At 56.5% G+C, this 23678-nt stretch overlaps 2 protein-coding genes across 11 annotated transcripts in view; one reads left to right on the top strand and one right to left on the bottom strand.

Moving 5' to 3' along the window:
• Window positions 1–22616, top strand: part of OTOP2 (otopetrin 2) — a 28210-nt gene extending 5594 nt beyond the window's left edge. Inside the window, exons 2-8 of one of the 2 annotated variants that reach the window (XM_009563951.2) lie at window positions 13589–13780; window positions 14400–14837; window positions 15649–15785; window positions 16414–16472; window positions 17138–17271; window positions 17381–18270; window positions 19342–22616. In XM_009563951.2, coding sequence (XP_009562246.2) covers window positions 14432–14837; window positions 15649–15785; window positions 16414–16472; window positions 17138–17271; window positions 17381–18270; window positions 19342–19512 — 1797 coding nt within the window. In that variant the 5' untranslated portion in view covers window positions 13589–13780; window positions 14400–14431 and the 3' untranslated portion in view covers window positions 19513–22616. Of the gene's footprint in view, window positions 1–13588; window positions 13781–14282; window positions 14838–15648; window positions 15786–16413; window positions 16473–17137; window positions 17272–17380; window positions 18271–19341 lie in introns of both variants that reach the window. The other variant, XM_054082994.1, reaches the window with a different exon arrangement.
• USH1G (USH1 protein network component sans) lies at window positions 1484–23600 on the bottom strand. 9 transcript variants are annotated; one of them, XM_054083004.1, is made up of 5 exons: window positions 23478–23600; window positions 18673–18823; window positions 18416–18574; window positions 18078–18252; window positions 1484–4010 (listed from the first exon to the last, which is right to left on the bottom strand). In XM_054083004.1, exon 5 carries the CDS (start codon window positions 3863–3865, stop codon window positions 2765–2767), a length of 1101 nt encoding a protein of 366 aa, XP_053938979.1. In that variant the 5' UTR covers window positions 3866–4010; window positions 18078–18252; window positions 18416–18574; window positions 18673–18823; window positions 23478–23600; the 3' UTR covers window positions 1484–2764. The 9 variants fall into 9 exon arrangements, 7 of the variants coding, with proteins under 7 accessions (XP_053938979.1, XP_053938980.1, XP_053938978.1 ...); XR_008452797.1 differs by lacking the exons at window positions 1484–4010; window positions 23478–23600 and adding exons at window positions 14698–14860; window positions 14968–15113 and having other exon boundaries at window positions 18673–19484; XM_054083005.1 differs by lacking the exon at window positions 23478–23600 and having other exon boundaries at window positions 18078–18278; window positions 18673–19484.
• Window positions 23601–23678: the final 78 nt, after the last annotated feature.

Raw genomic sequence — 23678 nt, 5'->3', positions numbered from 1 at the left:
GTCCCAGCACCGCGCTCGGGTCCGGCCTGGGTGGCCGCAGGAGCAGGGACGGGATCGTCCCCCTGCGCTCGGCGCTGGGGGGGCTGCGACTCGAATCCCGGGTTCAGTTCTGGCCCCTCACTCCAAGAAGGACCCTGAGGGGCTGGAACGCATCTGGAGAAGGGAACGGAGCTGGGAAGGGGCTGGAGAACAGGGGTTGTGGGAGCAGTGAAGGACCTGGGGGGGTTTAGCCTGGAGAAGAGGAGGCTGAGGGAGCCCTCATCGCTCTCTGCAGCTCCGGAAAGGAGCGTGTGGGGAGCGGGCACTGAGCTCTGCTCCTGGGGAACAAGTGATAGAATTAGAGGGAGCGGCCTTGAGGAGGGCTAGATTGGATAGAAGGAAAAATTCCATCACCGAAAGAGCGGCGAAGGCCTGGCAGAGGCTGCCCAGGGCAGTGGTGGAGTCTGCATCCCTGGAGGAGTTAAAAAACTTTGTAGAGGTGGCACTTCCCACATGGAACATGGTTTAGCAGGCACAGTTGGACTGGATGAGCTGAGAGGTCTTTTCCAACCTTAACGATTCCCTGGGTCTGTAAGCACACAGTGGTGCTCAGCCGATGCTGGAGCATCTCCGTGTGCAGTGGCACCAGGCTGGGACCTGAGACCCCACAGCACTCCCCGTGGGGCTTCACTCCACTTCCCGGAGCAGTAGGACAGAGAACCACCTCACAAAGAGTGTTCCCCCCACGCCCAGCACACACAGAGCGCACAAACAGGCAGGGAAACCAAACAAATCCCACCCCTAAACAGCAAAACCACCACCTCCACAGCTCTGAAGGGACAAGCGTGGTCCGGATCCCAGACGGACCCGAGCTGAGCACACACGGGCTGCCAGGAGACACCATGCTCAGGTCATTCCTTATCATTTGCATCCTTGAGATAAGGCTGGATCAGCAGTACTAGGAACAACGTGTGGCATCTCTCCGATGGGGTGGCTTGCGTTACAGCCCGGGCAGGCGCCCTGCCAGCGCCGCGTGGCGAGGGACTGTGGGCACTGTCCCATCAGGCTGCAGGATCGGGGAGGGCACAGCTCCCCATCCCGCTTCTGCATCCCAGAAACTCCTTCCACCAGGAGCTGCCTGCAGGTGCCAGGGGACTGAAGGCTCAGAAAACCAGGGCAACCGTCAGTAAGCGCTGCCGTGGGTCTGTGGCAAACAACTAACTCTGCGGATTGGAGCTGAGCACTGGTGCATCACAGGTGCTGGGAAGAGGCTCTGGGCTGCAGCCTGGTGCCACCCTCGGCCCTGGGAAACTTCTGGAGGTGAAAATCCAGGCCCTGCTTGTGCAGGTCAGTGCGCTGGAGACGCAGGGCAGAAACGCTGTTTCCCTGGGATGGACAACCACCAACACGTTCAAAACATCGTCTCCATTTCAGATCGTCGCACTCCATACAGCACAGACCGGACACACGGATACGCTGAGCACCTGCTGGCAAACGCCAGGGCTTGCACGTCTCAACCTGACCAACCCCAAACCAAACCAAGCAAAACTGCCTTCCAAAACCACAGTATCAACCCCTGCACCAAAGCAGCCAGGATCTAGGAGAGAGGCCAGGACTCCCCATCCCCTGCTCCTCCAGCCCAACTCCCAAATCAACCAGTTGCTCGGGAAAGCATGGGTATAATTCTTTATTTTGGGTCCCCTGGAAAATACCATCATGTATCTCCTCCTGTTCATGGCTTCGCGTGGTCCCCCAGGCTGTGCCAGCAGCGTCTGAGCCAGCTGGGCAGCGCTCTTGTTCCTCCAGCGAGCGGCTGATGTGGTCCCTTCGAGGCTGGAGCTGCCTGATCCGATCTCAGCAGTGGTTCCTCCACACCAGGTCCCACCCGCGCGTCACACAGACAGGAGCAGAGCGAGGGAGCAGGAGGGCAGTCCCGAGGGACCCGTGGGGGTGGCTGTGGCTTTCAGCTGCCCCAGGAAGTGTCTGGCTTGTGTTTTCTGGCAACTTAGAACTGCGTTTGTTTCTCGATCATTAACAAAAAAATAAAAGAAAAGGATGCTGCTGCTGCTATCTGCAAAGGGAAAGAGAAAAACCTGTGAGCACTCTGAGGATCCAGGACTGAGCTGCACCGAGAGCCTGCAAAGCCAGCAAGAAGCACACAGGCGTTTGGAGGCTGGGGACCCCAAACACCACAGAGCATCAAGTGTCAGTGGATGTGACAGTGGCAGACCTGCACTAAGGCCTTCCCATGGCAGGCACAGGGCCCTTGAACCAAACCCACCAAACCCTGGAAACACCACGAACCAGCAACAGCTCCAACTCAGAGGTATAATCACCAAGGGTCTGAGCAGGATCTCAAGCATTTCGGGAAGGATTCCCAGTACCACCGGGCACTGCCGTCAGCCTGCTCCCACCAGGAATTGCGGCTGATTTCCTAACACCTTCCAAAGGCAAAGAGTCAAGACAAGCCAAAGCGTGGCTGAAAATCTCAGCTACAGGGACTCAGCAGTCAGACCACAGAGCAGTTTGCATTCACATGGATTATGAAACAAAACAAGGGCTTTGCGTCCTGCCCAGCCACATCAGGGCTGTTGAGTAATGAACTCACACTATTGCCACCTCTCCAAACTCTCATCGTTTCCACACGAGCAGGAATTTGCCCACACACAAAAGCACTGAGGTTACCTGGACTCCTACTCTTCCAAGCGGGTTGAAAACAAGAGCTTACATTATCCACATCTCCACCTGCTGAAGGGTTTAATCGCTCAGAGGCCCCATCTCCTACTTACAGTTCAGTGTCTACAATGACATCTGGCTTCTCCAGAGTTTGCCGTCTCCTCTGGATGGCATCCACAATCTTTTTCCTTGGGCCCAATGGGATATTGATGCTCTTGAGGTCATTGTCTGAACATAGCATGAGGGCCTCCAAATCAATCTTTTCTTTCTTCAAGACGGAGATGAACTCAAACATGTGCAGGGAAGCCAGAAAAGTCTCCAGGGGGCTGGTGTCGGGTTCGTCATCATCATCTAAGCCCAGCTCCACCTCATCCCAGGGCAGCTCCTCTGCGTTCCTCTCCTGCAGGCTGTTGGCACTGCCAATGCTATCGTTGAGACTTGGCGAGCGCTGCAGGCGGCTCCGCAGTTTGACACCTACCCCATCTGCATTGTCTTCACCCAGTGTTCCAGCGTCCTCCCGGCCGATCCCAAACAGACCGCTGCTGACGTAGTTGCGCCGGAACACCATGGTGCCCAGCCCAGGGCGGTTGAACAAGGAGTCATGGCCAGAGTCGGTGCTGACTTCTGAATGGGCAGAGTCCATGTGCAAACCCGGGTCACTTATGGCACGGGAGACAGTGTCTTCATCCGTGAGGAACATGTCTCTGATATTACGCCGAGTCCACTCCTTGGGGCTGGCATATGTGCCCTGCTTCACAAACATGACGTCGTTCCCCAGCTGCAGGCCGGACAGAGACCGCACGCTTTTCCTGCCATCCTCATAGATCTTGAACGTCCCATCCACCTGCTTCTTCTTCTCCAGCTTCTTCTGTATTTTCGTCTTTCCCTTGGCTGTGCCGTGGATGGTGGCTTGTGAGTATGGCAGGGAAGTCACCATGGACATGTGTTGGAACTTTTTGCTTAAGGTGCTACTTGAATAGCTAGAGAAGCTCATGGTATCCGAATTATCCGACATCTCCTTCCTGTACTGCTTCTCCATTCGTTTGTGGTGCTTCTTCTGCAGCTTCACGCAGTCCTTAATCCTCCTCTCCGCATCCCGAAAGGCCTTGTCCTTCAGTTTGCTCACCAGCTTGGGGTTGAGGCTGCTCTGCTTGGCAGCAATAGAGTCCAGGTAGCGCACACACTCCATGTGCCCCTTCATGGCTGCCATGTCCAGCGGGGTGTGGTAGTCATTGTCCAGGCACCAGATGTTGGCCCCAAAAGAGATGAGGAAGGAAAGGCAGTTCAGGTGGCCGTTGGCTGCTGCCAGGTGGAGAGGGGTGTTCCCCCAGATGTCACATTTGTCTGGATCTCCCCTAGAAAGCAAGAAAAACAACGGGTTAGTGCGCAGGAATGGCTGACAGACTCTACTGAGATAGTCCTAGTTGTGCGGGAGCAAATCAGCAGCATGGACTGTTTCATCCTCAAAATACGAAGCTACCTACCTCTGCCCCCACAGCTTAATTTTCGGGGGGGAGGGGTGTCTTCTGCACTGACGTGGAATCACACGCCTGACACACAAGTCTGCAGTAAGTCCCGTGACTTGAGTTTAGCTCTCAGGAGACACAGGTCCCTGCATCAAACCAGCTCTCGGAGGGAGGCAAGCCAGGTTCCGAGTAGCCCGGGGCTGAGCTATGGGGCTGATTGCAGCCCAGATCTTCAACTTGTTATAAAACTTCAAACCTCAAACATCGCTTTAAATTCTAGTCAGATTCTATCGACAAACCTTGCCTTCCTTCAGATTTTGTGGAGAGACATCCCAAACCCCCTGTCTATCCCCCATGCCCTGAGTGGGACACCATCGCCACCACCAACTGGCCTTCCTAGGCAGTGGGTCTGAAACCCACCGTCTCTGCCCCTTCCCACCCTCCTGCTCCTCAGGGCACCAGAGGGCACGCTGTCAGTAGAGAACGAGAGCAAAGTTTCTGGCATTGGCCGCGGGCCGGGGTTTTGGGGGGGTTGCTGCACCACGCTTGGTTTCGATTGCACGGCTTGAAGCACAGCGGCATTAGCACATCCTGAGAATCCAGTTTCAGAGAAAGTGGAGATTAGGTTTCTACGCTCCTCAAGAGCTGGACACTCAACTAACGCCGTGAGCATCTCTTCTCACACTGTACCGGACGCTGCCCAGCAAACTGCTGATGGGACACAGCCTCCTGCTCGCGTCTCCTGCCTCCAAACCCAGGGCCGAAGGGAAGCCTGTCCTCCTGCCGCTCCTCTCTATTTGTGACCTGCTGAAACAGGAGATAGTTCACACCCCTGCTGGCACCAGCCCGTGCCCGAGCACGTGTGCTAATGATATGCAGCCAGCAGCAGGATCTGTCAACACGGCGCTCTCCCTTCGCGCACACGGATGAGCAAAGCCCTTCATTAGGGCTGTGCAGCTCCACCACCCTGAAGAGCAACTCGCCGCAGGCAGCAGGGCTCTGGCAGAGCTCTGGCTCAGCACCGCTCCTGCCCGCTTCCGTACCACCCTTTCAACGAGCTCTAGAGGGACCAAACCCTCTCCCTCTGTCATGAGGGCCTCAGCTCCAAGCCCAGGCTTCCAGGGATGTGTCTGGAAGAGGACTCACCCAGCACAGGCATTGGGTTGCCTTCTGCAGGCCTGCAAGGGAAAGAGCCTCGGTGACACCAGGAAGCTGGAACCTGCCTGCACACTTGAGACCTTCAGCCCACGTCCACTGACTCCCTGATGCTTTAGAGCCTGTGCTGACAAGAGCTGGGAGGAGCAGAGCCCAGAGCGCTCCCCCAGATCCCACATGCTCTGTGCTTGTCTCACTTGAAAGGGAGTGAAAACCAGTTCAGAGAAAGACTGCGGAGATCACAGGAGGTGAGGGACTTCTTTCCCCTGCCAGCGTCACATCTCAGAGTTACAGATTCATTAAGTTTGGAGAAGACCTCTACAATCATCAAGTCCAAATGGTTCAAAACTGCATTAAGGCCAAAAAGACCCCCAAACCCTGCAGGCTGCTGTACGCAGGGCCTTCAGCATCACGCATAGAGGCACAGAAAGGCTTCAAAGATGGATGGTAGGGAGGAGAAGGGCAGGAGACCACAGGACGGAGGAGCTGTGAAGCCAGCAGGAGGAAAGGACGGAGCTGCTGGTGCTCTGGCAATGCTGAGTTTGCAGGAGTGATAACTTCCCATCCCTCTCTCCCCTCGTAGTGCCATGTCCAGGCTGGGAAATTCATGGGGAGGATAAATATTTGATGAGTTGCAAGAGAGGAGTGAATTATTGATGGAGGAGGATTAAAGAGACAGTGAAACTGGAACTGCTGGGGCTGGCGGTGGGACTCCAGTGCGCAAAGGGTTGGTCGTTTGTTGATGTCGGCTCTCAATGGGACATGTGTGCCCTGCGTGTGCCAGCAGATGAGCCAGGGCACCGTGAGGGTCGCAACATGTACCTTGACTTGTGATTTGAGCAGTGACTTAGCAGTGGGCTCACCAGGAACAATTCTGCTCCCCAAGATGATCGTGTGGCTGCTCGTTCCATAATGTCCATCTCAGAGCCCATCCTCGTCTCTCTCTGTGGCTGGGGTGGCAAAAAGCAGGGCCAGGGAGGTCTGGGGGGATTCACGGGGGGCAAAGGTCTACTTCGCTCATGCTTTCCACCAACTCAGAGAGTAAGTGAGGGGAAGGAGCATCAAACCCAGCTTTCTCTGGCTGCTTCCGCTACCTAGAAACAAAGGTATTAGAGCAAAATTAGATCTCTGGGTCCCTTTGCCCCATAAATGCTTGCCGCAGGCACTAAAAATGCATCAGAAGGAAAGAAGAATGGTGACTTGCAAAGTAGAGGTGTTTGATCCAGCACAGATAATAATCATGAGGCTCTCCCTCTGGCAGGTGCCTGTCCCAGCAGAACTTCACCTCCCGGGTGCTGTGCATGGGGAGATGCTGACTGCAGGGTCCACTAAGCGGGAACCTATTTTAATAACAGGTGTGAAGCGCAGCGCTTCTCGACTTCAAAGCGTCTCCAAGTGCTGAGTCAACTCCGGTAATAAAACGCTTATTGAAAACGCTGTTAATTGAGCCCCTTAGGTGGACACACACACCTCCTGAGTCATTGCATTTGCACCATGACACGCACACTCACTCCCTTCCTGCCAGTATTTCCCCCTCCACTTCTCCCGTAGGATCCCAATTAGGCAGGGAATCCACCAGCACTTACACGTGTCCTTCTCTGGCCGCACGTGTGAAGTTCCTCTGATAGCAATGGGCTGGCTCACCCCCTGGCTCAGGGCTGTGTGGGAAGGATCAGGCCCTCGCACCAGGAGCCAGCTGGGGGCACAGCATCCTTGTGTCCCATCAAACATTTTTGGATATAGGAAGGGGAAAAAATAATTTATGGCTTGAGGAAAAACCAACCAGCTGCAGTGTGGTCTGTCAGGGCAACGGCCCAAGCAAAGCCTAGAAATGAGTGGAAAAGATGAGATTTTGGAGCCAGAGCAAAGTCTTGGCTCCTGCATCCCAAGGTTTTTCCAGGTGTTGGCAGCTAGGACAAGGATTCAACTTTTCTCCAAGTCCAGATCCCTCAAAACCCAGCACCAGATGCTCAGGGTCAGGTTCATCTCAGGGCTCTCATACCGGGCAAAAGCCAGGCACGCAGCTATTGCCACCAGCGATGGGTGACACTGGCCTGGGGACACGTCTGCCCGCCCGGTGCCTCGCCGTGCCCTGCTCTCACGCTGACTTCAAGCAGCCACCTCAGGTGCCAGAAGCAAGGAAGCTACGGCAGCGCTCCACCCCGCTCCTTCCCCGTCCTGGCAGGTCATCGCCCAGGGGAAGGTCTCCAACACCACGGCCACGCTGCTCCTGGCAGCCCTGCGGCGAGCAGAGGATGCACATCACCTTCACGTGCCGCAACCTCCGCTGCAACCCTGCCCCAGCCGGGGTGATGCAACTGCCTCGAGCAGCCTGGCTGATGTCAGGAGCCACCTTGTCCCTCCAGCCCACTGCCGAGCCACCGACACCCCTCTGCCGCTAACAACCAAAGCATCTGTGACCCACGTTTTCGTCAGAAGGGAAACCAAGGCACGCGTCTGCAAAGAAATCCCGGGTGACAAAGCTGCCTGCAGCCCTGTCTAGCAGAAGGATGAATCCTCGCCTCTCCAGTGGCCCACCCCGAGGCAAAGAAGGTCCTGGCCGTTCCCAGCCAAGGCCCTCAGACTCCTGGTTAACTGGAGCTGGAGCGATGCCTGCCGCTGCCACGGCAGTTCCTAATGAACCACACTGAAGAATTACTGCCTCTGAAAAGCTGCACTAGTAAATGCCAGTTAGGCTGCTCTTTCCCAGCCATCACATTAATTCAGTTTGCTTCCCTCGCTGGAGCCCAGCCAAGAAGAAGAAAAAGACTGTTTGTATTGCAAACAAGAAGGATGAGCCACTGCTGCTGCTCCATCCCCAATCCTCGCTTCGCTCCCATGCACAGGGAGCCCCGCGGCACAGACCCTGTGGCTGTTAGGACAGGGCTGCTTCAGGACCCCTTCTCTACCAGCTGGGATCACAAGTTTTCCTCAAGGATGCTCTAAGGGATTTATTATCTTCCCACCTCCCCATTTCAGCCCTGCACCTCAGCCTGTCGAACACACAGGTGTACAAGTGAGGCAACATAGAATCATGGAATGGTATGGGCTGGAAGGAACCTCTCAGCCCATCCAATCCCACCTCTGCCACGGGCAGGGACACCTCCCGCTGGATCAGGGGCTCCGAGCCCCATCCAACCTGGCCTGGAACCCCTCCAGGGATGGGGCACCACCGCTGCTCCGGGGGGCAGCCTGGGCCAGGGCCTCCCCACACTCGCAGTAACAAATTCCTTCCTAAAATCTCATCTATATCTAAATCTAATCTAATCTAACTCTACCCTAAACCGATGACAGAGCCTGGATAATGCCGCAGCCACCAGCCCAGCCCTCAGCACGCCATGGTGATGGCAGCCGTGGGGTTTGCCCCCCGCTCCCCCCGTCCCCGCTGCCTGGCACAGCGCCGCTCGCTCAGGGCGCCTCTGCGCAGCCTCACCCAGGCGTTTCGTAACGACCAGGCCCCAGCGCTCAGTCCCCGGGGTCCTCTGGGCACCAGCACCCCTGGCAGGGAGGATTCAGTGTCTCTCGCTGCCCCAGGAGCCCTCATCTCCCCCCGCGCCTTCCACCCCCTGCAGCCCAGCCGGAGCCCTCGCTCTGCCCTCCACCCCATCCCTGCAGGGACTCAGCGCCTCGGCTCCTCCAGGCACTGCTCCGTGCGCGTTCCCACGCTCTCCTGCCCCACAGTGCAGGGCTCTATGTGCTGATGGAATAATATTTGGACAGCAGAGGCCAAAGAAATATTCCCTGATGCTTTAGGGCACTCCATGTCCCTCACTCTCACTTCCCAACTGTTATAGTGCAGGTGCAGCAGTGTTGTATCTAACAAAGAATTGAGCTTCACCTCTGAACAAGACTCAAACACCACTGCACGTCCCCGTAGGCACTGACAGAGCGTGACGGGCTCTGCCCACGGGCTTTCCGTGTCCTGCTCGATTCCCCATCTCTGTCCCCGCTGTCCCCAGGTCGGGGCTCCCTGCCCCTCGCAGCCAGCCCAGGCAGAGCTGTTCCTGCCTCCACACTGTGCCGAGTGCGGCACAGAGCCTCCACTGAGCTCTGCATGGTCCTGGGCAAGGACTTGGCACCCAGAGATTAATGCACGGATGCAAATGCACCCTGCGGCCCCACAGACACGTGCGTTGCTCCACCATCCATCACATAAAGGGCACCGGGCTTTCACCAGGCTATTTTCCCTGTCAGGAACAAATACATTTAAGGCTGTTAATTAAGCAGCAGCCAAGCTGAACTCGATTGATTGAGCCCACAAGGACCATTTAATGCAATGTGGATTTATAAAAGGGGCCCCTCCATGGAAGAACAGCCCTCGGCTCCGGGGAGAGCAGAAGCTGTTGGTCTGGACGCGCGGGCACGCAGGGTGTCCTGCGAGGGAGGCAGGAGACGGAACATTAGAGAGAGACATAAAGCCAGTGTGAAAGGCCACGCTGTAGGTGAACACCCCTCCAGAAAGATTTTTGAGCCATCAAAGAGACTTTGAAACCATCTCTAACTTCAGGGTATCATCCCTGCAGGAAAGCCAGGGAGGGGCTCTTTATCGAGGAGCGGAGGAAAACCACATACACACAGGAAGGAACCAGGCAAGACAGCTCTCGCCTTAGCACAGACCTCCTTATGCAGTTCCCCCAGCTCCAAGATGCAAAGCTCTCCAGCCCAGCAAGTCCCCTCAGTCCCACTCCTTTCTCTCCACCGCACCCACACCTGTGGAGCCAGAGATGCTCAGGTTTGGCAGCTCAGGGTGAAGGAACCAGGACACATCAGCATCAAACAGCCCTCACGGGGGTGACTGGGCTCGAAGAAATCTGCTTTTGGGAAATCGCTCCTGCCTGTCCTGGGCTCCAGGGGCTCTCCGGGCTGCCCAGTGGTCACAACATTGGGACCTCGCTTTGGGTAAACCAGACAAGTGTCACCTCTTGCCAGCTGGCACCACAGCCACCTCTCTGCGAGCATTTCTAGGGGCAGAAGGAGCTGGTATTCCTTCTGCTCCTTTGTTTAAAAGGGCTTTTGTCATGGCAGTGACCCAACATGTCACACTCCATCCCTGCCTCTACAAGACCTGACAGCCAAAGCGCTGAGAGGGGCGCAGGGGGGACTCTGCCCCTGCGGGAGCTGCAGGCAGCGGCTGGGGCAGCGTCACGGCCTGGCTGCAGGGTCAGAGGAGCTGGGAAAGCAGAGTGGTTATCGGGGCATTGGATCAGACTCCGAGCACAACCAAACAGCAGGGAGGAAGGAAGGGGTCGGTGGTGTTAGGGACAGAAGCCACCACTCTGCGAGCATCGGCACCCGTGCTGAGCACAGGGAAGGGGAAAGGTGGGCTCCGAGCGGCTCTGTCCCTGTGACCAGCACCGAGAGTTTGCCAAGACTCACCCTCTGCTGACGATGAGGCGCAGGGCGTCCAGGTTGCCGTGGTAGGCAGCCCATAGGGTTGGGGTCATGCCATCCTCGTCCGGTGAGTTCAGGTCCTTCTTGGTGGCTTCCTTCAGGAGGTCCAGGTAGCCATCCCGGGCTGCTCGGTGGTACTGGTCGTTCATGGTGTGGAGTGGTCCCTGGGCAGGCGCATGGGTGCCCCGGGGGACTCAGAGGATGGGCATGGATGTGGGGAACGGGGAGCTGCTGGCAGGGCCCCGCTCGCCTGGCGCAGCGTCACGGTCGCAGTCACGGTCGCAGGACACCTGAGAAGTCCTGGCTGGGGAGGCAGGAGCTCCTCCAAGCCCAGCCAGACAGGCTCTCCAGCACTTCCCCTGGGTCCTAAGCATCCTCTGTCCCCGAGCGCTGCTCGCAGCGAACCTTCACGCCCCAGCTCCACGGCAATTAAAAGCTCCAATTAAGCTGCATCGCTGCATCGCGCTCAGCCAAGAGCTGTGGGTACAGGGCCACGCAGCTGCCGCTCGCCAGGGCTACCTGTGCCCTGAGCGCAGAGACTGCCAGAGAGGCTGATGGGCCGTATCCTGCCCGACGCCCCTCGCCGTATCTACCCCATCCGCAGCGAGGGGTGGCAGCGGCCACAGAAGGAAGCGTGGGCTGATGGATCTGAGCCCCCGCTGTGTCCCCTCGCAGCGCCACGGGAGCGGGGCAGCAGCAGGGACCCGCAGGGAGGCTCCTGCTCCACGCGGAGGTGGCTGAGGGCAGTCTGGGGACTGCTGCTGATTTCAGAGCAATACCCGGCACATTCACAGCTTGTTTTTTCCTGGTAAATATATATATATATATATATATATATATATATATATCCCTAAAGTCACTAGGAAGACAACAGCAGACGCAGCCTCCATCCGTGTCCCTCAACTACCCCACCCGTGCCCACGGGACTCTGCTTTCTAGGGAACTGCACCACAGCAGGGATCCAGGCGAACCCAAAACAACTCACACTGGAAAAATCCCCGTCCTCGCCCCCTTCTCCCTCTTCGGAGGCCGAATACCCTCCTCAAACAAAGCCCACTCCTGCCTGGAGCTCAGCCATGAGGGGCAGAGCGCAGCTTCCAAGATCTTTCATGTGACACCGAATTCCCCCTGGGGATCTGGATGGCCCCAGGCAACACCTCCAGCTCAGGATTCCTGGTTCCCGGGCACCCTCTGCCGTCTGCAGCACCAGGGCTGGATGTGCCCAGAGGAGGAATTTCCTGCTCCTCTCCAGTGTGTATCCCAACCATGGGGATGGAGATCTCCAGCTGGACTCTGGCTCGGCCACCAGAGTTGTGGGGCAGCCAGGGTTTGGAGAAGGCAAACCCAGCCAGTGGGGAGAAAAGGGAGCAGGGAAACGGGGAAGGACTGTGAGGCAGCAGCAGAGAGGGCTGGAAGGGAAAGAGCAGAGAGGAGGGAAATCAGAGAACAGTTTGATTTGTGAGAAAAGAGATGCCCCAAGACATCGGGATGGCCCAAAAGCAGCTCCAGGGCACCCGCGCAGGCTGTGATTAACCCCCAGGTGACCGGCACAGAGGCAGCATCACGCCTGCCTGCGGACACGGGGGAAGGAGCATCCCACCGGGTTTACTCACGTCGGGCACATTCATCCTCACCCGCTCAGCCTCCCTGGGCGACGGGATGCGGCAGGCATCCAGGTATTTGTGGCTGGGATCCTTCCAGGTGGAAAGCAGAGCAGTAATGTCTGCAATTCATTACCAAAGGCATTTAATGATTCTTGCATTATTACTAATTAAGCTTGTTATGCTGCGGGCACTGGGAGCGTGGCCCACGGCAGGGAAGGCTCTCCCTCTGTTGTTGGCTGCAAAGGATAAAAGAGGGAGGATAAATCAGTGTATTTAGCCCAGGGGGGCTCTGAACCTCCGGCTTCTGCACCTCGATTACCAGCTCAGCTTCACCTCGCGGGGTCTGGGCTTTCCCTGGGAAAGGAGACCGGGAGAAGCAGAGCCACCAGCGCTGAGGCCTCGCAGGGCATCCCCGGGGCAGCGGCCGGTGGCAGCACCGGAGAGAGCCGCGCAGGGCCCGCGCTGTGTCCTTCACCGTCCCAGCGAGCTCAGGTCGCTGCAGGAAGGGGCGCTGAGCGGGCAGGAAGGGCACCGGGGGCCCAGCAGACAGCCCCGGGGCAGCAGCCCCCGACGGGGAACCGCGCAGGGGCTGCGCTGGAAGGGACCTCAAAACACATCCAGTTCCACCCCTGCCACGGATCGGGGCTCCGAGCGTGGTCTCCACCAGAGGCATCCCGGGAGGAGTAAACCCCGTCCCCGTCTCCCCGCCGAGGTCACCCCAGAGATGTTGCGCAAGTGCTCTCCCCTCACCCAAGCACACGGATCCCATCCTCGCTGCGGTCTGTAACGTGACTTCTTTCTTTTTGAAAGGAGAGAAGTTAAGCTCCTCAGGGCCAGAGAAATGTGACCCCACCCTGAGAAGTCAAAGGCTGTGCGTCAGCAGAGGGGAAGATGGGTTCCAGCCCCCAAATCCTGCCCTGCTCTAGCGCTAACCCTTCCTCATTGTTGCCACCGCAGGTGGGAAAGGACCGAGCTGCACAGACACAAATGTCTTCCTTGACCTCAAAAACATTCCAGGCACAGAGCACAGTGATGGGAATAGAAGTGGGTGAGGCACCTTATTTATCGTATTCAGTTATGCAGAAAGCCAAGCCCAAAACCCATCAGCAAAGAACTTCACCACCTAAACCATCTTCTCTCAAGGGAAGAGATCTCATGCATGTAGGGAGATGGGTTTGATGGGATGGCTTCGCTCCACGGTGAGCGTGACCCTGCGACCGAGCGGTCCGTGCCATGCTGAGCAGTGCTGTCACCTCGTGCCCTCCCCGGGTAAATAACCCTTATCTCTTCATCTCTCTCCTGCTTCCCCAAAACCAGCTATTGCACAAAATGGATCACATGAGTTTCCCTGAGAAGCCCATGAAGCACCGCTGTCGGCTCCAGACATGGTATAAATCACCGAGACATCCCAACGGGTATAAATTATTCTGCTGACCAAGCTGCAGCAACAGGGAAACTTCTCAGGCAGCCTGGCAAGAACGGAGATTTGGATTCCAGGCAGCAAACCAGGTTGGTGGGACAGCTTTGTTCAAATGGTCAATTTGCTTTGCTTTGGGTTTTTCATTGGGAATCAGTGAAGTCCCAAGCTGGGCACAGGCAAAGGGCTTTAGAAGGAGCAACAGTGGAAATAGCTCACAACCTCCTTGCAGGAACTGGTATAAACCATGCTGTGACGTTCCAGAGGCTCCCAGGTCTTTCTTACCTCGCCGAGGCCCACTCCCCATCAGGAAGTATGGCATTTCCTCAGAATGGTTGGTGGTTGGCATTTAGAAATCAAACCACATTGGCTGTTTGCCCCTGGATATTTGATCCCGTGGGTGCTTTGCTGGTGCTTTTCCATCATCTTGCATCAATAAACACCTAAACATTGTGTGACAAATAGTCACGCTTCATTAACCTGACCTAGGAGCTCCCCAAGCACAATCATCTTGAGCAAGAGCACAGCCTACAGGGAACCGGGAAGAGAAAGGCTAAAATGAGCTCATCCCTCTTTTTGTGGTCCTTGTCTCAGCCTTCCCCATTCCTCTGATACGTCCTCTCCTGCTCCTCATATGTCCTGCTCTGGTCCAGCCCTGGACTATTCAAAATGAAGTGACACCTCTCGTTCACGGGGCTCTCCTCCCAACAGCGCGAACCCTCAGCTGAGGCATCGGGTGCATCATGAGTGAAGAGCCTGTGCGGAAGGACAGCAAGAGCAGACACTCCAGCTCCAGCATGGGCTGCGGACACAAGGACGACAAAACCAGCCTGGCTTCAAGCCAGAGAGCATCTTTCAGCCACCAGCCTCATCAGCCCAGCTCCACTCCTGCCTCAAAGGAAGTATGGAAGAAAGGCGGCCGCATGTTCTCCATCCTGCTGGCTGTGCACTTGGCCCTGCTGGCCTGCACGCTGGTGAGCAGCGGGGCTTTTGAGAAGATTGCCGTGCATGATTACGATGTCTTCTTTCTGCTGACTGTCATGATGCTGATAGTCATCGTATGGATCATCTTCTACCTCGTCGGCACTGCCCGGTGCCCAGATGCCATCCTCTGCAAGGACTCCCACGCTGGGCCCATCTGGCTGAGAGGTAGGAGCTCTCGGTGGCCGGGGCTGGAGGGACATGCAGGGCAGAGAGTTCATGTGGGCATCAGGTGTTATAAATGTGACCAGCAGGGCGAGGGAGGGGATTCTGCCCCTCTGCTCTGCGGGGACCTCACCTGGGGTCCTGCATCCAGTTCTGGAGTCCTCAGCACAAGAAGGACACGGATCTGCTGGAGCAAGGCCAGAAAAGACCATGGAGATGATCCCAGGACTGGGGCACCTCCTGTACGAGGACAGGCTGAGAGAGTTGGGGTTGTTCAGCCTGGAGAAGAGAAGGGTGTGAGGAGACCTCAGAGCAGCTTCCAGTGCTGAAAGGGGCTCCAGGAAAGCTGGGGAGGGGCTCTGGATCAGGGAGGGTGGGGAGAGGATGAGGGGAACGGTTTTCATCTGAAAGAGGAGAGATTGAGATGAGATCTTAGGGAGAAACATTTTGCTGTTCAGGTGGGGAGGCCCTGGCCCAGGTTGCCCAGAGCAGTGGTGGTGCCCCATCCCTGGAGGGGTTCCAGGCCAGGCTGGATGGGGCTCGGAGCCCCTGATCCAGTGGGAGGTGTCCCTGCCCGTGGCAGGGGTGGGACTGGATGGGCTTCGAGGTCCCTTCCAGCCCAAACTATTCCATGTTTCTATGAAACAGCAGCCACCTGGGGCAAAGTCTCATCCTCCCTTGCAGAGGCTCAGCACCTCTACGTTAGGTAGAACAAAGCCTCTCCACGGCAACTGTTCCTCTCCCTCTCATCTATCTGCATTACCCTGTGTGTTCACACATCTGTCCAACCCCAGATATTCTGGTTCCTCCACAGGAGGCCTGGTCCTGTTTGCCATTTTCAGCCTTGTCATGGATGTATTCAAGATAGGATATTACTCCAGTTTCTACAGCTGCCTGTCTGCCATCAAAATCATCTACCCCATCGTGCAAGCAATATTCGTGGTCGTCCAGGTGAGATGGTTGTGCTTTATACTGGGGAGGGATAGGAGCAGAGCCGCCAGTGGAAGGAGCTCTGACCTCACGGACATCGTTCAGCTTCCCTGCAGCAAACACAGCTCAGCTCGGCCACCACCCAGCCCACATCTTCTCCCTCCAGCCACATCCAGCTGGGGCAACTCACTTTAGGGTGTTGGTTTAAACTTGTTGCCACCCTGAGACGTTTTGGCTTACGCCGGGATGGTTTGTCTCAAGCTCTAAGCAGCCCCCATCCAGCCAGGTCTCCTTTCCCATGAAGAACAGAGAGGGAGGAGGACAGTCAGGGCAGGAAGAGCCTCACAGTTCCAAGTGCCTACACAGAGGGCCACCTGATCTGGGACAACAACCAGGCTGGGGGAGGTTAAATAAGGACAAGTTAAACAAGAACAGAGCCAAGCAGAGGCAGAGGAGCAGGAGGAACAAAGGAAGAACACATCACATTCAGCAAATGGCTGGGATTATGGGCTGGTAAGCTGGAACCAGATTTACCCCAGTGAAGGACACTCCAGCTTGCTCTGTGCTGAGCAAGGACATGGCCACCTCACAGTGATGTGTGTTGCTTCTTCCTTTGCTAGAAATAACATTTCTTCTCTTGCCCCACCAGACGTACTTCCTGTGGATCTCTGCCAAAGACTGTGTCCACGTCCACCTGAACGTCACCAGGTGAGCACTGCTGCTCCCTGAATCCCACCAGCCCAGGAGACCAGAGCCACTGCAAACCCCGCACTCTCACACAGCTGAGACGCAACCAGGGGCTAAACCTCACCTCCCTTAACACTGGCCAAACCCAAACCTGCTGAGTCTCTAGCTGGCCTTAGATCCCAGCCCAAGCAGCTGGGGTTTATGACCTCTGGATCTTGCAGGGTTGGGATTCAATTCAAGAACCCAAGCACTACTCACAGCAGATTAATACTAAATAAATAATTAGCATTAAATAGAATTATTCATAGCTGAATGTTGCATTCCTGGGGAAGACAGCAATGCAGTGGGCAAATCTCAGCCTAAAGCAAGACCTTGTGCTCTTCTGCAAGACGAGATCTACCAGGGACCAATCCAGACCTATCAGTCTATTCACTCCCGAGAAGCTCTTCCAAACCCAGCCCAAGGAATCAGGCCTTGCTGATTCTCATGAGCATGGACAAAAGAAAGGAAGAGAGCAAGAGCAGCAAAGCAAGGGTTAGGATTCCTAGCCTTGACCCCTGGAGTCCTTGCACCACTGTGGGCAGCTCCCACAGTCCCTTGGAGCACATGCACATCTGTAACACGATGAGAGCAACATGGCCTAAAACCATTGCTTTAACCTCACAAACCTTCTCCTTCTTCCGCAGGTGCGGCTTGATGCTGACACTGACCACAAACCTGGCAGTGTGGATGTCAGCGGTGACAGATGAGTCCGTTCACAAAGCGCATTCAAAGTTGAAGAAGAACGCGACAGAGGAAATCTTCAGGTGGCTCCTGAAAGGTAACCTGCCCATCTGTGAAGCCAGATCACCCGGTCCTTAAGGGCTGCTAACGAGTGCTGGCTCCTTGTTTCAATACCACAGCACCCGTGTGTTTCTATCTTGTTTCAGCGGGCATGAGGAGTAGCTCAGCCGAAGAATGCAATTGCAACAGCCAAATCTGCCAGGTCTTCAAGAACGGCTACTTCTGGCTGTACCCCTTTAACATTGAGTACAGCCTCTTTGCCTCTGCCATGGTCTACGTCATGTGGAAGAACGTTGGACGCTTCATAGACCACCACTCCCACCACCTTAACCGCCTGAAGTTCAGGCTTTTCCGAAGGACCTTCTTTGTAGGCATCGTGTTGGGCCTCATCGTTCTGGTGAGTGGTTTGGGAGTTCTTATTCTTTATGAGGTGCAGGTAAATTCCAGCACTGAACACAGCAAGAAGATCCAAGCACTCACCATGTACTACACCTTCAATATTGTTTGTCTGGGCCTGATGTCTCTTGTCTGCATCGGTGGCTCTGTCATCTACCGATTTGACAAGAGAGACATGGATCGGCACAAGAACCCAACCAGGACGCTGGATGTGGCTCTGCTGATGGGAGCAGCCTTGGGGCAGTACGCTATTTCTTACTACTCCATCGTGGCCATCGTAGCCAGCACACCAAGGGACGCTATCAGCGCACTTAACCTCACCTACGCCCTCCTTATGATTGCTCAGCACACCTTCCAGAACATCTTCATCATTGAAGGCCTTCATCGGCAGCCCCCTAAGGAAGACCACAAGCACAATTCTCACCAGAAGGGTCTCTATGGCCTCACCTTTGTCAACATCAATGCGGTGTCTCTCCGTGTGCCCGAAAGCGGCAGCTCCTTGGCGCCTAACTCTGCCTCTGGCGCTGAAGCCGTCCACCCTTCTGACCTCGTGCGGTCCCTCACCGCCCCCAAGAAGATGAACTGGAGGAGGAAGTTCTTAAGGGAGATCTCCATGTTCCTCCTGCTGAGCAATATCATAGTGAGTACCTGCAGAATGGCGAGTTTGTCAGGGTAGGGGGAGAGGGAGGCAAGCGCACAGGAGAAGGGTCTGTGAGGGACCGGACACAGCCGATGCCAAACAGCCCTTCCCGTGCCCCCAGAGGACAGGGAGCACACGTACTTACACTTGCACGTGCCGAGACCGGTGATTCCCTTCTCACATCAAAGCAAAAGCAACTGCCGTGGAGTTAGAGAGGTTTTAGGCTGCGCTGACAGAAGATGTCGCTCATCACAGGAACATCAGACAATAGCATTGATGGGTAAAAGACAATCACTTCCAATGTCTGTATTAACAGATATATAGAATAGCTCATTGAAAGCAACGAAATACATTAAACCCTTCCCTCACTCCCCCAGAGAAAACGTGTAAAATGACAAATACCTGAGGTGAAGTCTGGGTTTTCTTGAGAAACAGCAAAATGGCTCTTCTCAAACCCATGGCCAACCCAGAGTCCAGGTGCTGTCAGGAGAAACCAGTCGCTGACAGCTTCAGTTGGGGCTTCCGCTTCACGAGCACCAGGGACTGCAGGTCCCTGCAAAGGAAACATAGGATTAGGGCTGCACCTCCCAAAAGCCAAGCACACGTCGTGTCTCCAGAGAGCCTCCCAGTCCCCAGCTGGTGAGGCACACTGTGTCCCCACAGCAGCTCACAAAGAACAGGCTGACAACCCCGATGCAGCTGGATACAGATGCCGGCTGGCTTCACACCCAACGCAGCCTGGGAAGACCAGGCTGCTCCCAGCTCAGCCCTGCCCACACTTGCTCCGTCCAGACACTGAGCAGGCTGGGCTCGTGCTAACACACAACACCCTCAGGTTCTTCCCTGGTGAGTCCTCCAGCGCATGGTTCAAGCCTGTCTTTGAGCACGAACCAAAAGCAGGCTTAGGGTATACCACGAGATGATACTTAATCTTAATGCAAACAGAGGCTCCTGGAGCTGGTCCCAGGCTCAGAAGGTCACTCTTTTCCCATCTCTCGGTAGCTGTGATTGCAGGCGCTTACCTTACCGCACACCTTTCTCACCGTGCTCTTCTCCCATTTCCTCCAACAGCTCTGGATCGTGCCAGCATTTGGCGCACGGCCCCAGTTTGACAACGACACAGAACTGAACTTCTACGGCGATTCCATGTGGCCGGCCATCGTGGACATTTGCCTGCCCTTTGGGATCTTCTACCGCATGCACGCGGTGGCCAGTTTGCTGGAGGTCTACATCATGTCCTAACAAACTCTTGTGAGGAAGATGAGCTCCTCCTCAACCCATCCACCTCCTCCTCACCCCAGGGCTGGGAGACCACCCGCCTGTCCCAAGGGGTCCCCAAGCACTGTCGGAATCGCGTCCCCATGCAGCATTGGGGCATTTACGAACCGCCAGTGAAGATCATCCAAACCCAGTCCAGATTTTATTTTTGCTACCCATGTGTAGATGTGTACATGCACACCTGAGGGTCTTAAAGCTTAAAAGAAAAAAGATATAAAAAGAAAGGTGTCCAGAGTAGGATCATGGTAACCACCCTTAGGTCATGCAGAGACTCGCCGTCCTCGCAGCCGGCTCGCCCCCGTGGCCACCGGCCCCTCGGCGGGTGCTCAGCACCCTCAGTGCCCACCTGCACACGTTGACCCGCTGGGCACGAGGGGCTGGCACCGGCGGGGACGGCAAAGGAAGGGAAACCACTTTGGCTTCTGGTATGGCCAGTCAGAAACCACTCCCCTGCAGAGATGTGAAAAACAACCTGGTGCCCCCCGAAGGCTTTGGGGACCATTTTAATCCTTCCTCTCTGCGTTGCCCGTTGGTCTCAGCCCTCACCGCGGCCCCTGCTCTCGCCCTCCTCTCCAGGGCAGCACCGCTGCTGCCTCGGCGCTCGCCCACCGCGGCCAACAGAGCGCGGGGCTGGGCTGACCCTGGTAAAGGATGCTCTAAGCACACTTCTTATCCTAAACCAGGGCTCAAGACCCATAAAGTTCCCACGGGCACTGCAGGCTCGGCAATGAGAAAGGGATTGGGGTTTCTTTTTTTAAATACATAATGATTTTTTAAATATATGAATGTTTTTGTATGCAAAGTTATTTATTGATTTTCCCTGTACCACTGGGCTCCTGAAGGACCTCCTTCACACAGAAATCACTCCAAAACCAGGGCTGATTTTCCCTGACCTGGAGGGACCGTGCGCCGCTGAGCCTCAGAGGCTGCCAGTGCCGCCCTGGACCCGGGCGGGCTCGGACCCTGCAGCTCTGCAGGAGCTGCTGTGGGACTGTGGGATGCAGGGGCTCAGAACGGACCCCTCTGCCGCACCCAGGCTCCTGCAGGAGCCCACGCTGCCCAGTGGGCAAAGCCCAGCTGAGCTGTTGGGGATCGTTGTTCCAGGGATCCCTCAGGCTTCTCCCGCAGACCCGTGTGCATCTGCCCAAGGAAAACAAATACATGGAAGTCACCATCCCAGAGATGGAGCGATGCGATTTTCCATCGGGCAGCCTGGGCTCAGGCCTGTCCAACCACCTCTCCCCCCAAACCTCTCCCCACAGCAGCAGGGAGCGGAGCTTCTGCCGGGTCTCCCCGAGCGCAGTCCGTCCCCAGGCAGGTGGAGGGGGTAAAATGCCGCAATTGGCCCTGCGCCGCAGGACAGCGCTGACCCTGCTCCCCTGGGGTTGATCCTTCCTTTCGCAGCCCGGGAGCAGCGATGCAGTCTCTCCCGGCCTCACCAAGCCAGCAAAGCCCTGGCTCTATCTTCCCCATCAATCCCATCTCTTCCCGTAGGCTTCACTTTTCGTAAAACAAAAGCCTTATTAATTTGAACCATAGGAGCCTCAGATGAAGTCAGAAAAGACATAAACGGTGCAGAGACAACAGTCTTACGCACACCCCTACCCGCTGTTTTGGCCCAAGCTGCCGAGCTCCAACGCGGGCAGAAAACCCTTTCAGCCACCTGCCCCGTCCCGGGGACCCCCGGGGTTTGCCTCCCGCACCCCCACTGGTGCCTGGTCCGGGTTCCCAGGGATGGGCACGGGGAGCCGGGCAGGGTCGGAGCTGCTCCTCTGTTCTGAAAAGAGACCAGAGGGGCATTTCTGGGGCTTTGGTGGGAGCATTGAGCCCCACTGACAGCAGTCAGCAAGGGCTGCCAGGCTGGGAGCCCAGGGAGCTGCAGGCCCAGCCCCAGGACGTGAGACACTCCAGGAGTGCCAAAAAGGTCCTGATCCAGACCTTGGTCTGAGGCACGCGGGGCCGGCAAGGGAGAGCAGCGAGAAGGGGAAGAGCCAAAGAGCAGGAGATTGGAAATCACTGCTCGGAAGAGAGCAGGCAAGGACATCGCCAAGGCCAGAACTGAGTCATCCTCCCACCACTACCAGGGTTTGCATCCCCTCCTCTGCTTCTTAATCATCTGTTATTTGAGGGCGAGTTTTGTTTTGTTAGAACAAAAAAAGCAAGTCTTTTATCTGGATCATTTGCGCTGAGGTGTGTCAGACAGGGAGAAATCCGAGTTAATGATTACCTGTCAATACCGCAGCTGGAAAGCGGCTGCACCGGGAGCTCACGAGGCTGGAGAGGAGGGAAGGGTCTGCAGCACGAGGCGAGGGGCGACCCGAGAGCAGGGCTGGAGCTGGAGGGACACTGCCCGGAGCGAGAGAGCCGACCCGGCCACCGCGGAGTGGCTCAGCGCTGGCGGGAGCTCAAAGCCACCTGCACCAACAGTGCTCCACGAGCGCGGCCAGCACGCGCCCCCAGAGCCAGCGGGGACGGAGCTGCGGCGGCGCAGCGGGAGCACCCTCACAGAATGATAGAATCACTTGGCTGGAAAAGCCCTTTGAGATCAAGTCTGACTGTCCCCATCCACTACTAAACCATCCGCAAGCACATCATCTACCCCTCTCTGCGCCCCTCCAGGGACGGGGACCCCATGCCCTCGCGGCAGCCCGCGCCCTCGTCGGTGCGGGCGAGGCTGCTCTCTGCCATCCCCCAGAAGGCGCTCACCCAACAGCCCCACGGGGGACGTCATCGGCGCCGTTATCGGCAGAGGAGCAGGAAGGGTGTGGGTGATCCGGGGAGCCGTGAGGCACGTGGGGCTCCTCCGGCGGCCTTTGGGCAAACACAGCAGCCAGGCACAAACTTCCTTCCTCCCGGGTCCTGTTTACAGATCCGCTTGGCCCAGCCTGGGTGTTATTACTGCTAAGTGCCCCGATAACGCCATTAACGAGCGATCGCTGATAGCGGAGGGGCAAACAGCGCTCCAAGCATTGCAGCCTTTGAGTAAAGGCAGCTCCTCCGGGGCAGAGCCGGGCAGTGATTTATGGGATGGCCCCAGTCAGTCCAACTCATCCTCTCCCTCCCTGCTCCTTTGCTTACTTAGTGACTTGCCTGAACGCGCGTCAATACGTTCACGTTAAACGGCTGCTCTTCTTCATCGGAAAGGCCAAATCAGGAGGATTAACCAGGGCTTTACAACCCCTCTGGATTCAACCTCGCCTCCAAAGCCAGGAGAGGGCAAGGCAGCCCAGACGTGCTGTCCTGCTGGCAAAACCCCTGGGCCCCAGCACTTTGCCTGAGGCCCACCTTTAAAAGAAAACCCTCCGGTTTCACTCAAACTTCTTTACCCGAGGATGTATCCAGACTCCTGGCCTCCATTTCCCAGTTCAGGACCTGTGCACCAAATGACAGCCAGGTTTGTTCATGTCTTACACGTGAACCGTTGGCTTCATTCTGCAAACCAAAGCCACCAAAAAAACGCTGGAGATCCCAGCTCCCCGCTAAGCTCTAGGATGGGGTCTGGCACGCAGGGACCCCAGAGCAGCAACGCGGGGAGGAAGGCCATGGTCCTCCGAGCAGGGTGGAGGTGCGGGTGCTCAGAGCGAATCCAGCCATGGGTAGTGGCGAAACCCTGCCCAGATCAGAGCGCCCGGGCTCCCACGCATCAGGGCAAGAGGTTGGTCAGACGTCAAACATGACCATTGACATCGAACACAACGGCGCACACTGGGTGTTCTTGCCCAGCACCAATGGGCCCCTTTTCACTCTTGTTTTCCATCTCTTTCGTCACATCCTCACACACGATAACCTCTGCTCCCGCACCCACTCCCACCCCTAATCAGCCACTCGGGACGTGTTTCACAGCTCCGAGCTCATACATCTCGTGTTTGCCGGCTTCAAGAACCCCAGGGCTTGGGGATTCATCCTGCGACACACAAACCTCTCCTTACCTTCCATGGAGAGTTCCATTCTCTCTGGATGGACACTGTGGGCTCACCAGCTCCGTGAGGAACGCCACATCCCCATTACCAGCCACGAAGCCAGGAGGATCAGCTCACCAGAGCTCCCAGACAGAAACCAGTTTGCCCTGCAACAGAAGAGGGAACAGAAACAATGCAGCTTGGACCTAAACCATCCCCAACCCCACCTGA

The sequence above is a fragment of the Cuculus canorus genome, chromosome 18 (genome assembly GCF_017976375.1).
Source record: "Cuculus canorus isolate bCucCan1 chromosome 18, bCucCan1.pri, whole genome shotgun sequence".
Classification (NCBI taxonomy): Eukaryota; Metazoa; Chordata; class Aves; order Cuculiformes; family Cuculidae; genus Cuculus; species Cuculus canorus.
This window is presented reverse-complemented; position numbering and strand designations above follow the sequence as displayed.

Excerpts from the sequence above, each read along its gene's own strand:
- USH1G (XM_054083001.1), bottom strand. The coding sequence starts at position 5,455 with ATGTGGGATCTGGGGGAGCGCTCTGGGCTCTGCTCCTCCCAGCTCTTG. Across the intron at positions 4,011-5,267 it reads CAACCCAATGCCTGTGCTGG|GGGAGATCCAGACAAATGTG; the intron begins GTGAGTCCTCTT and ends CTTGCTTTCTAG.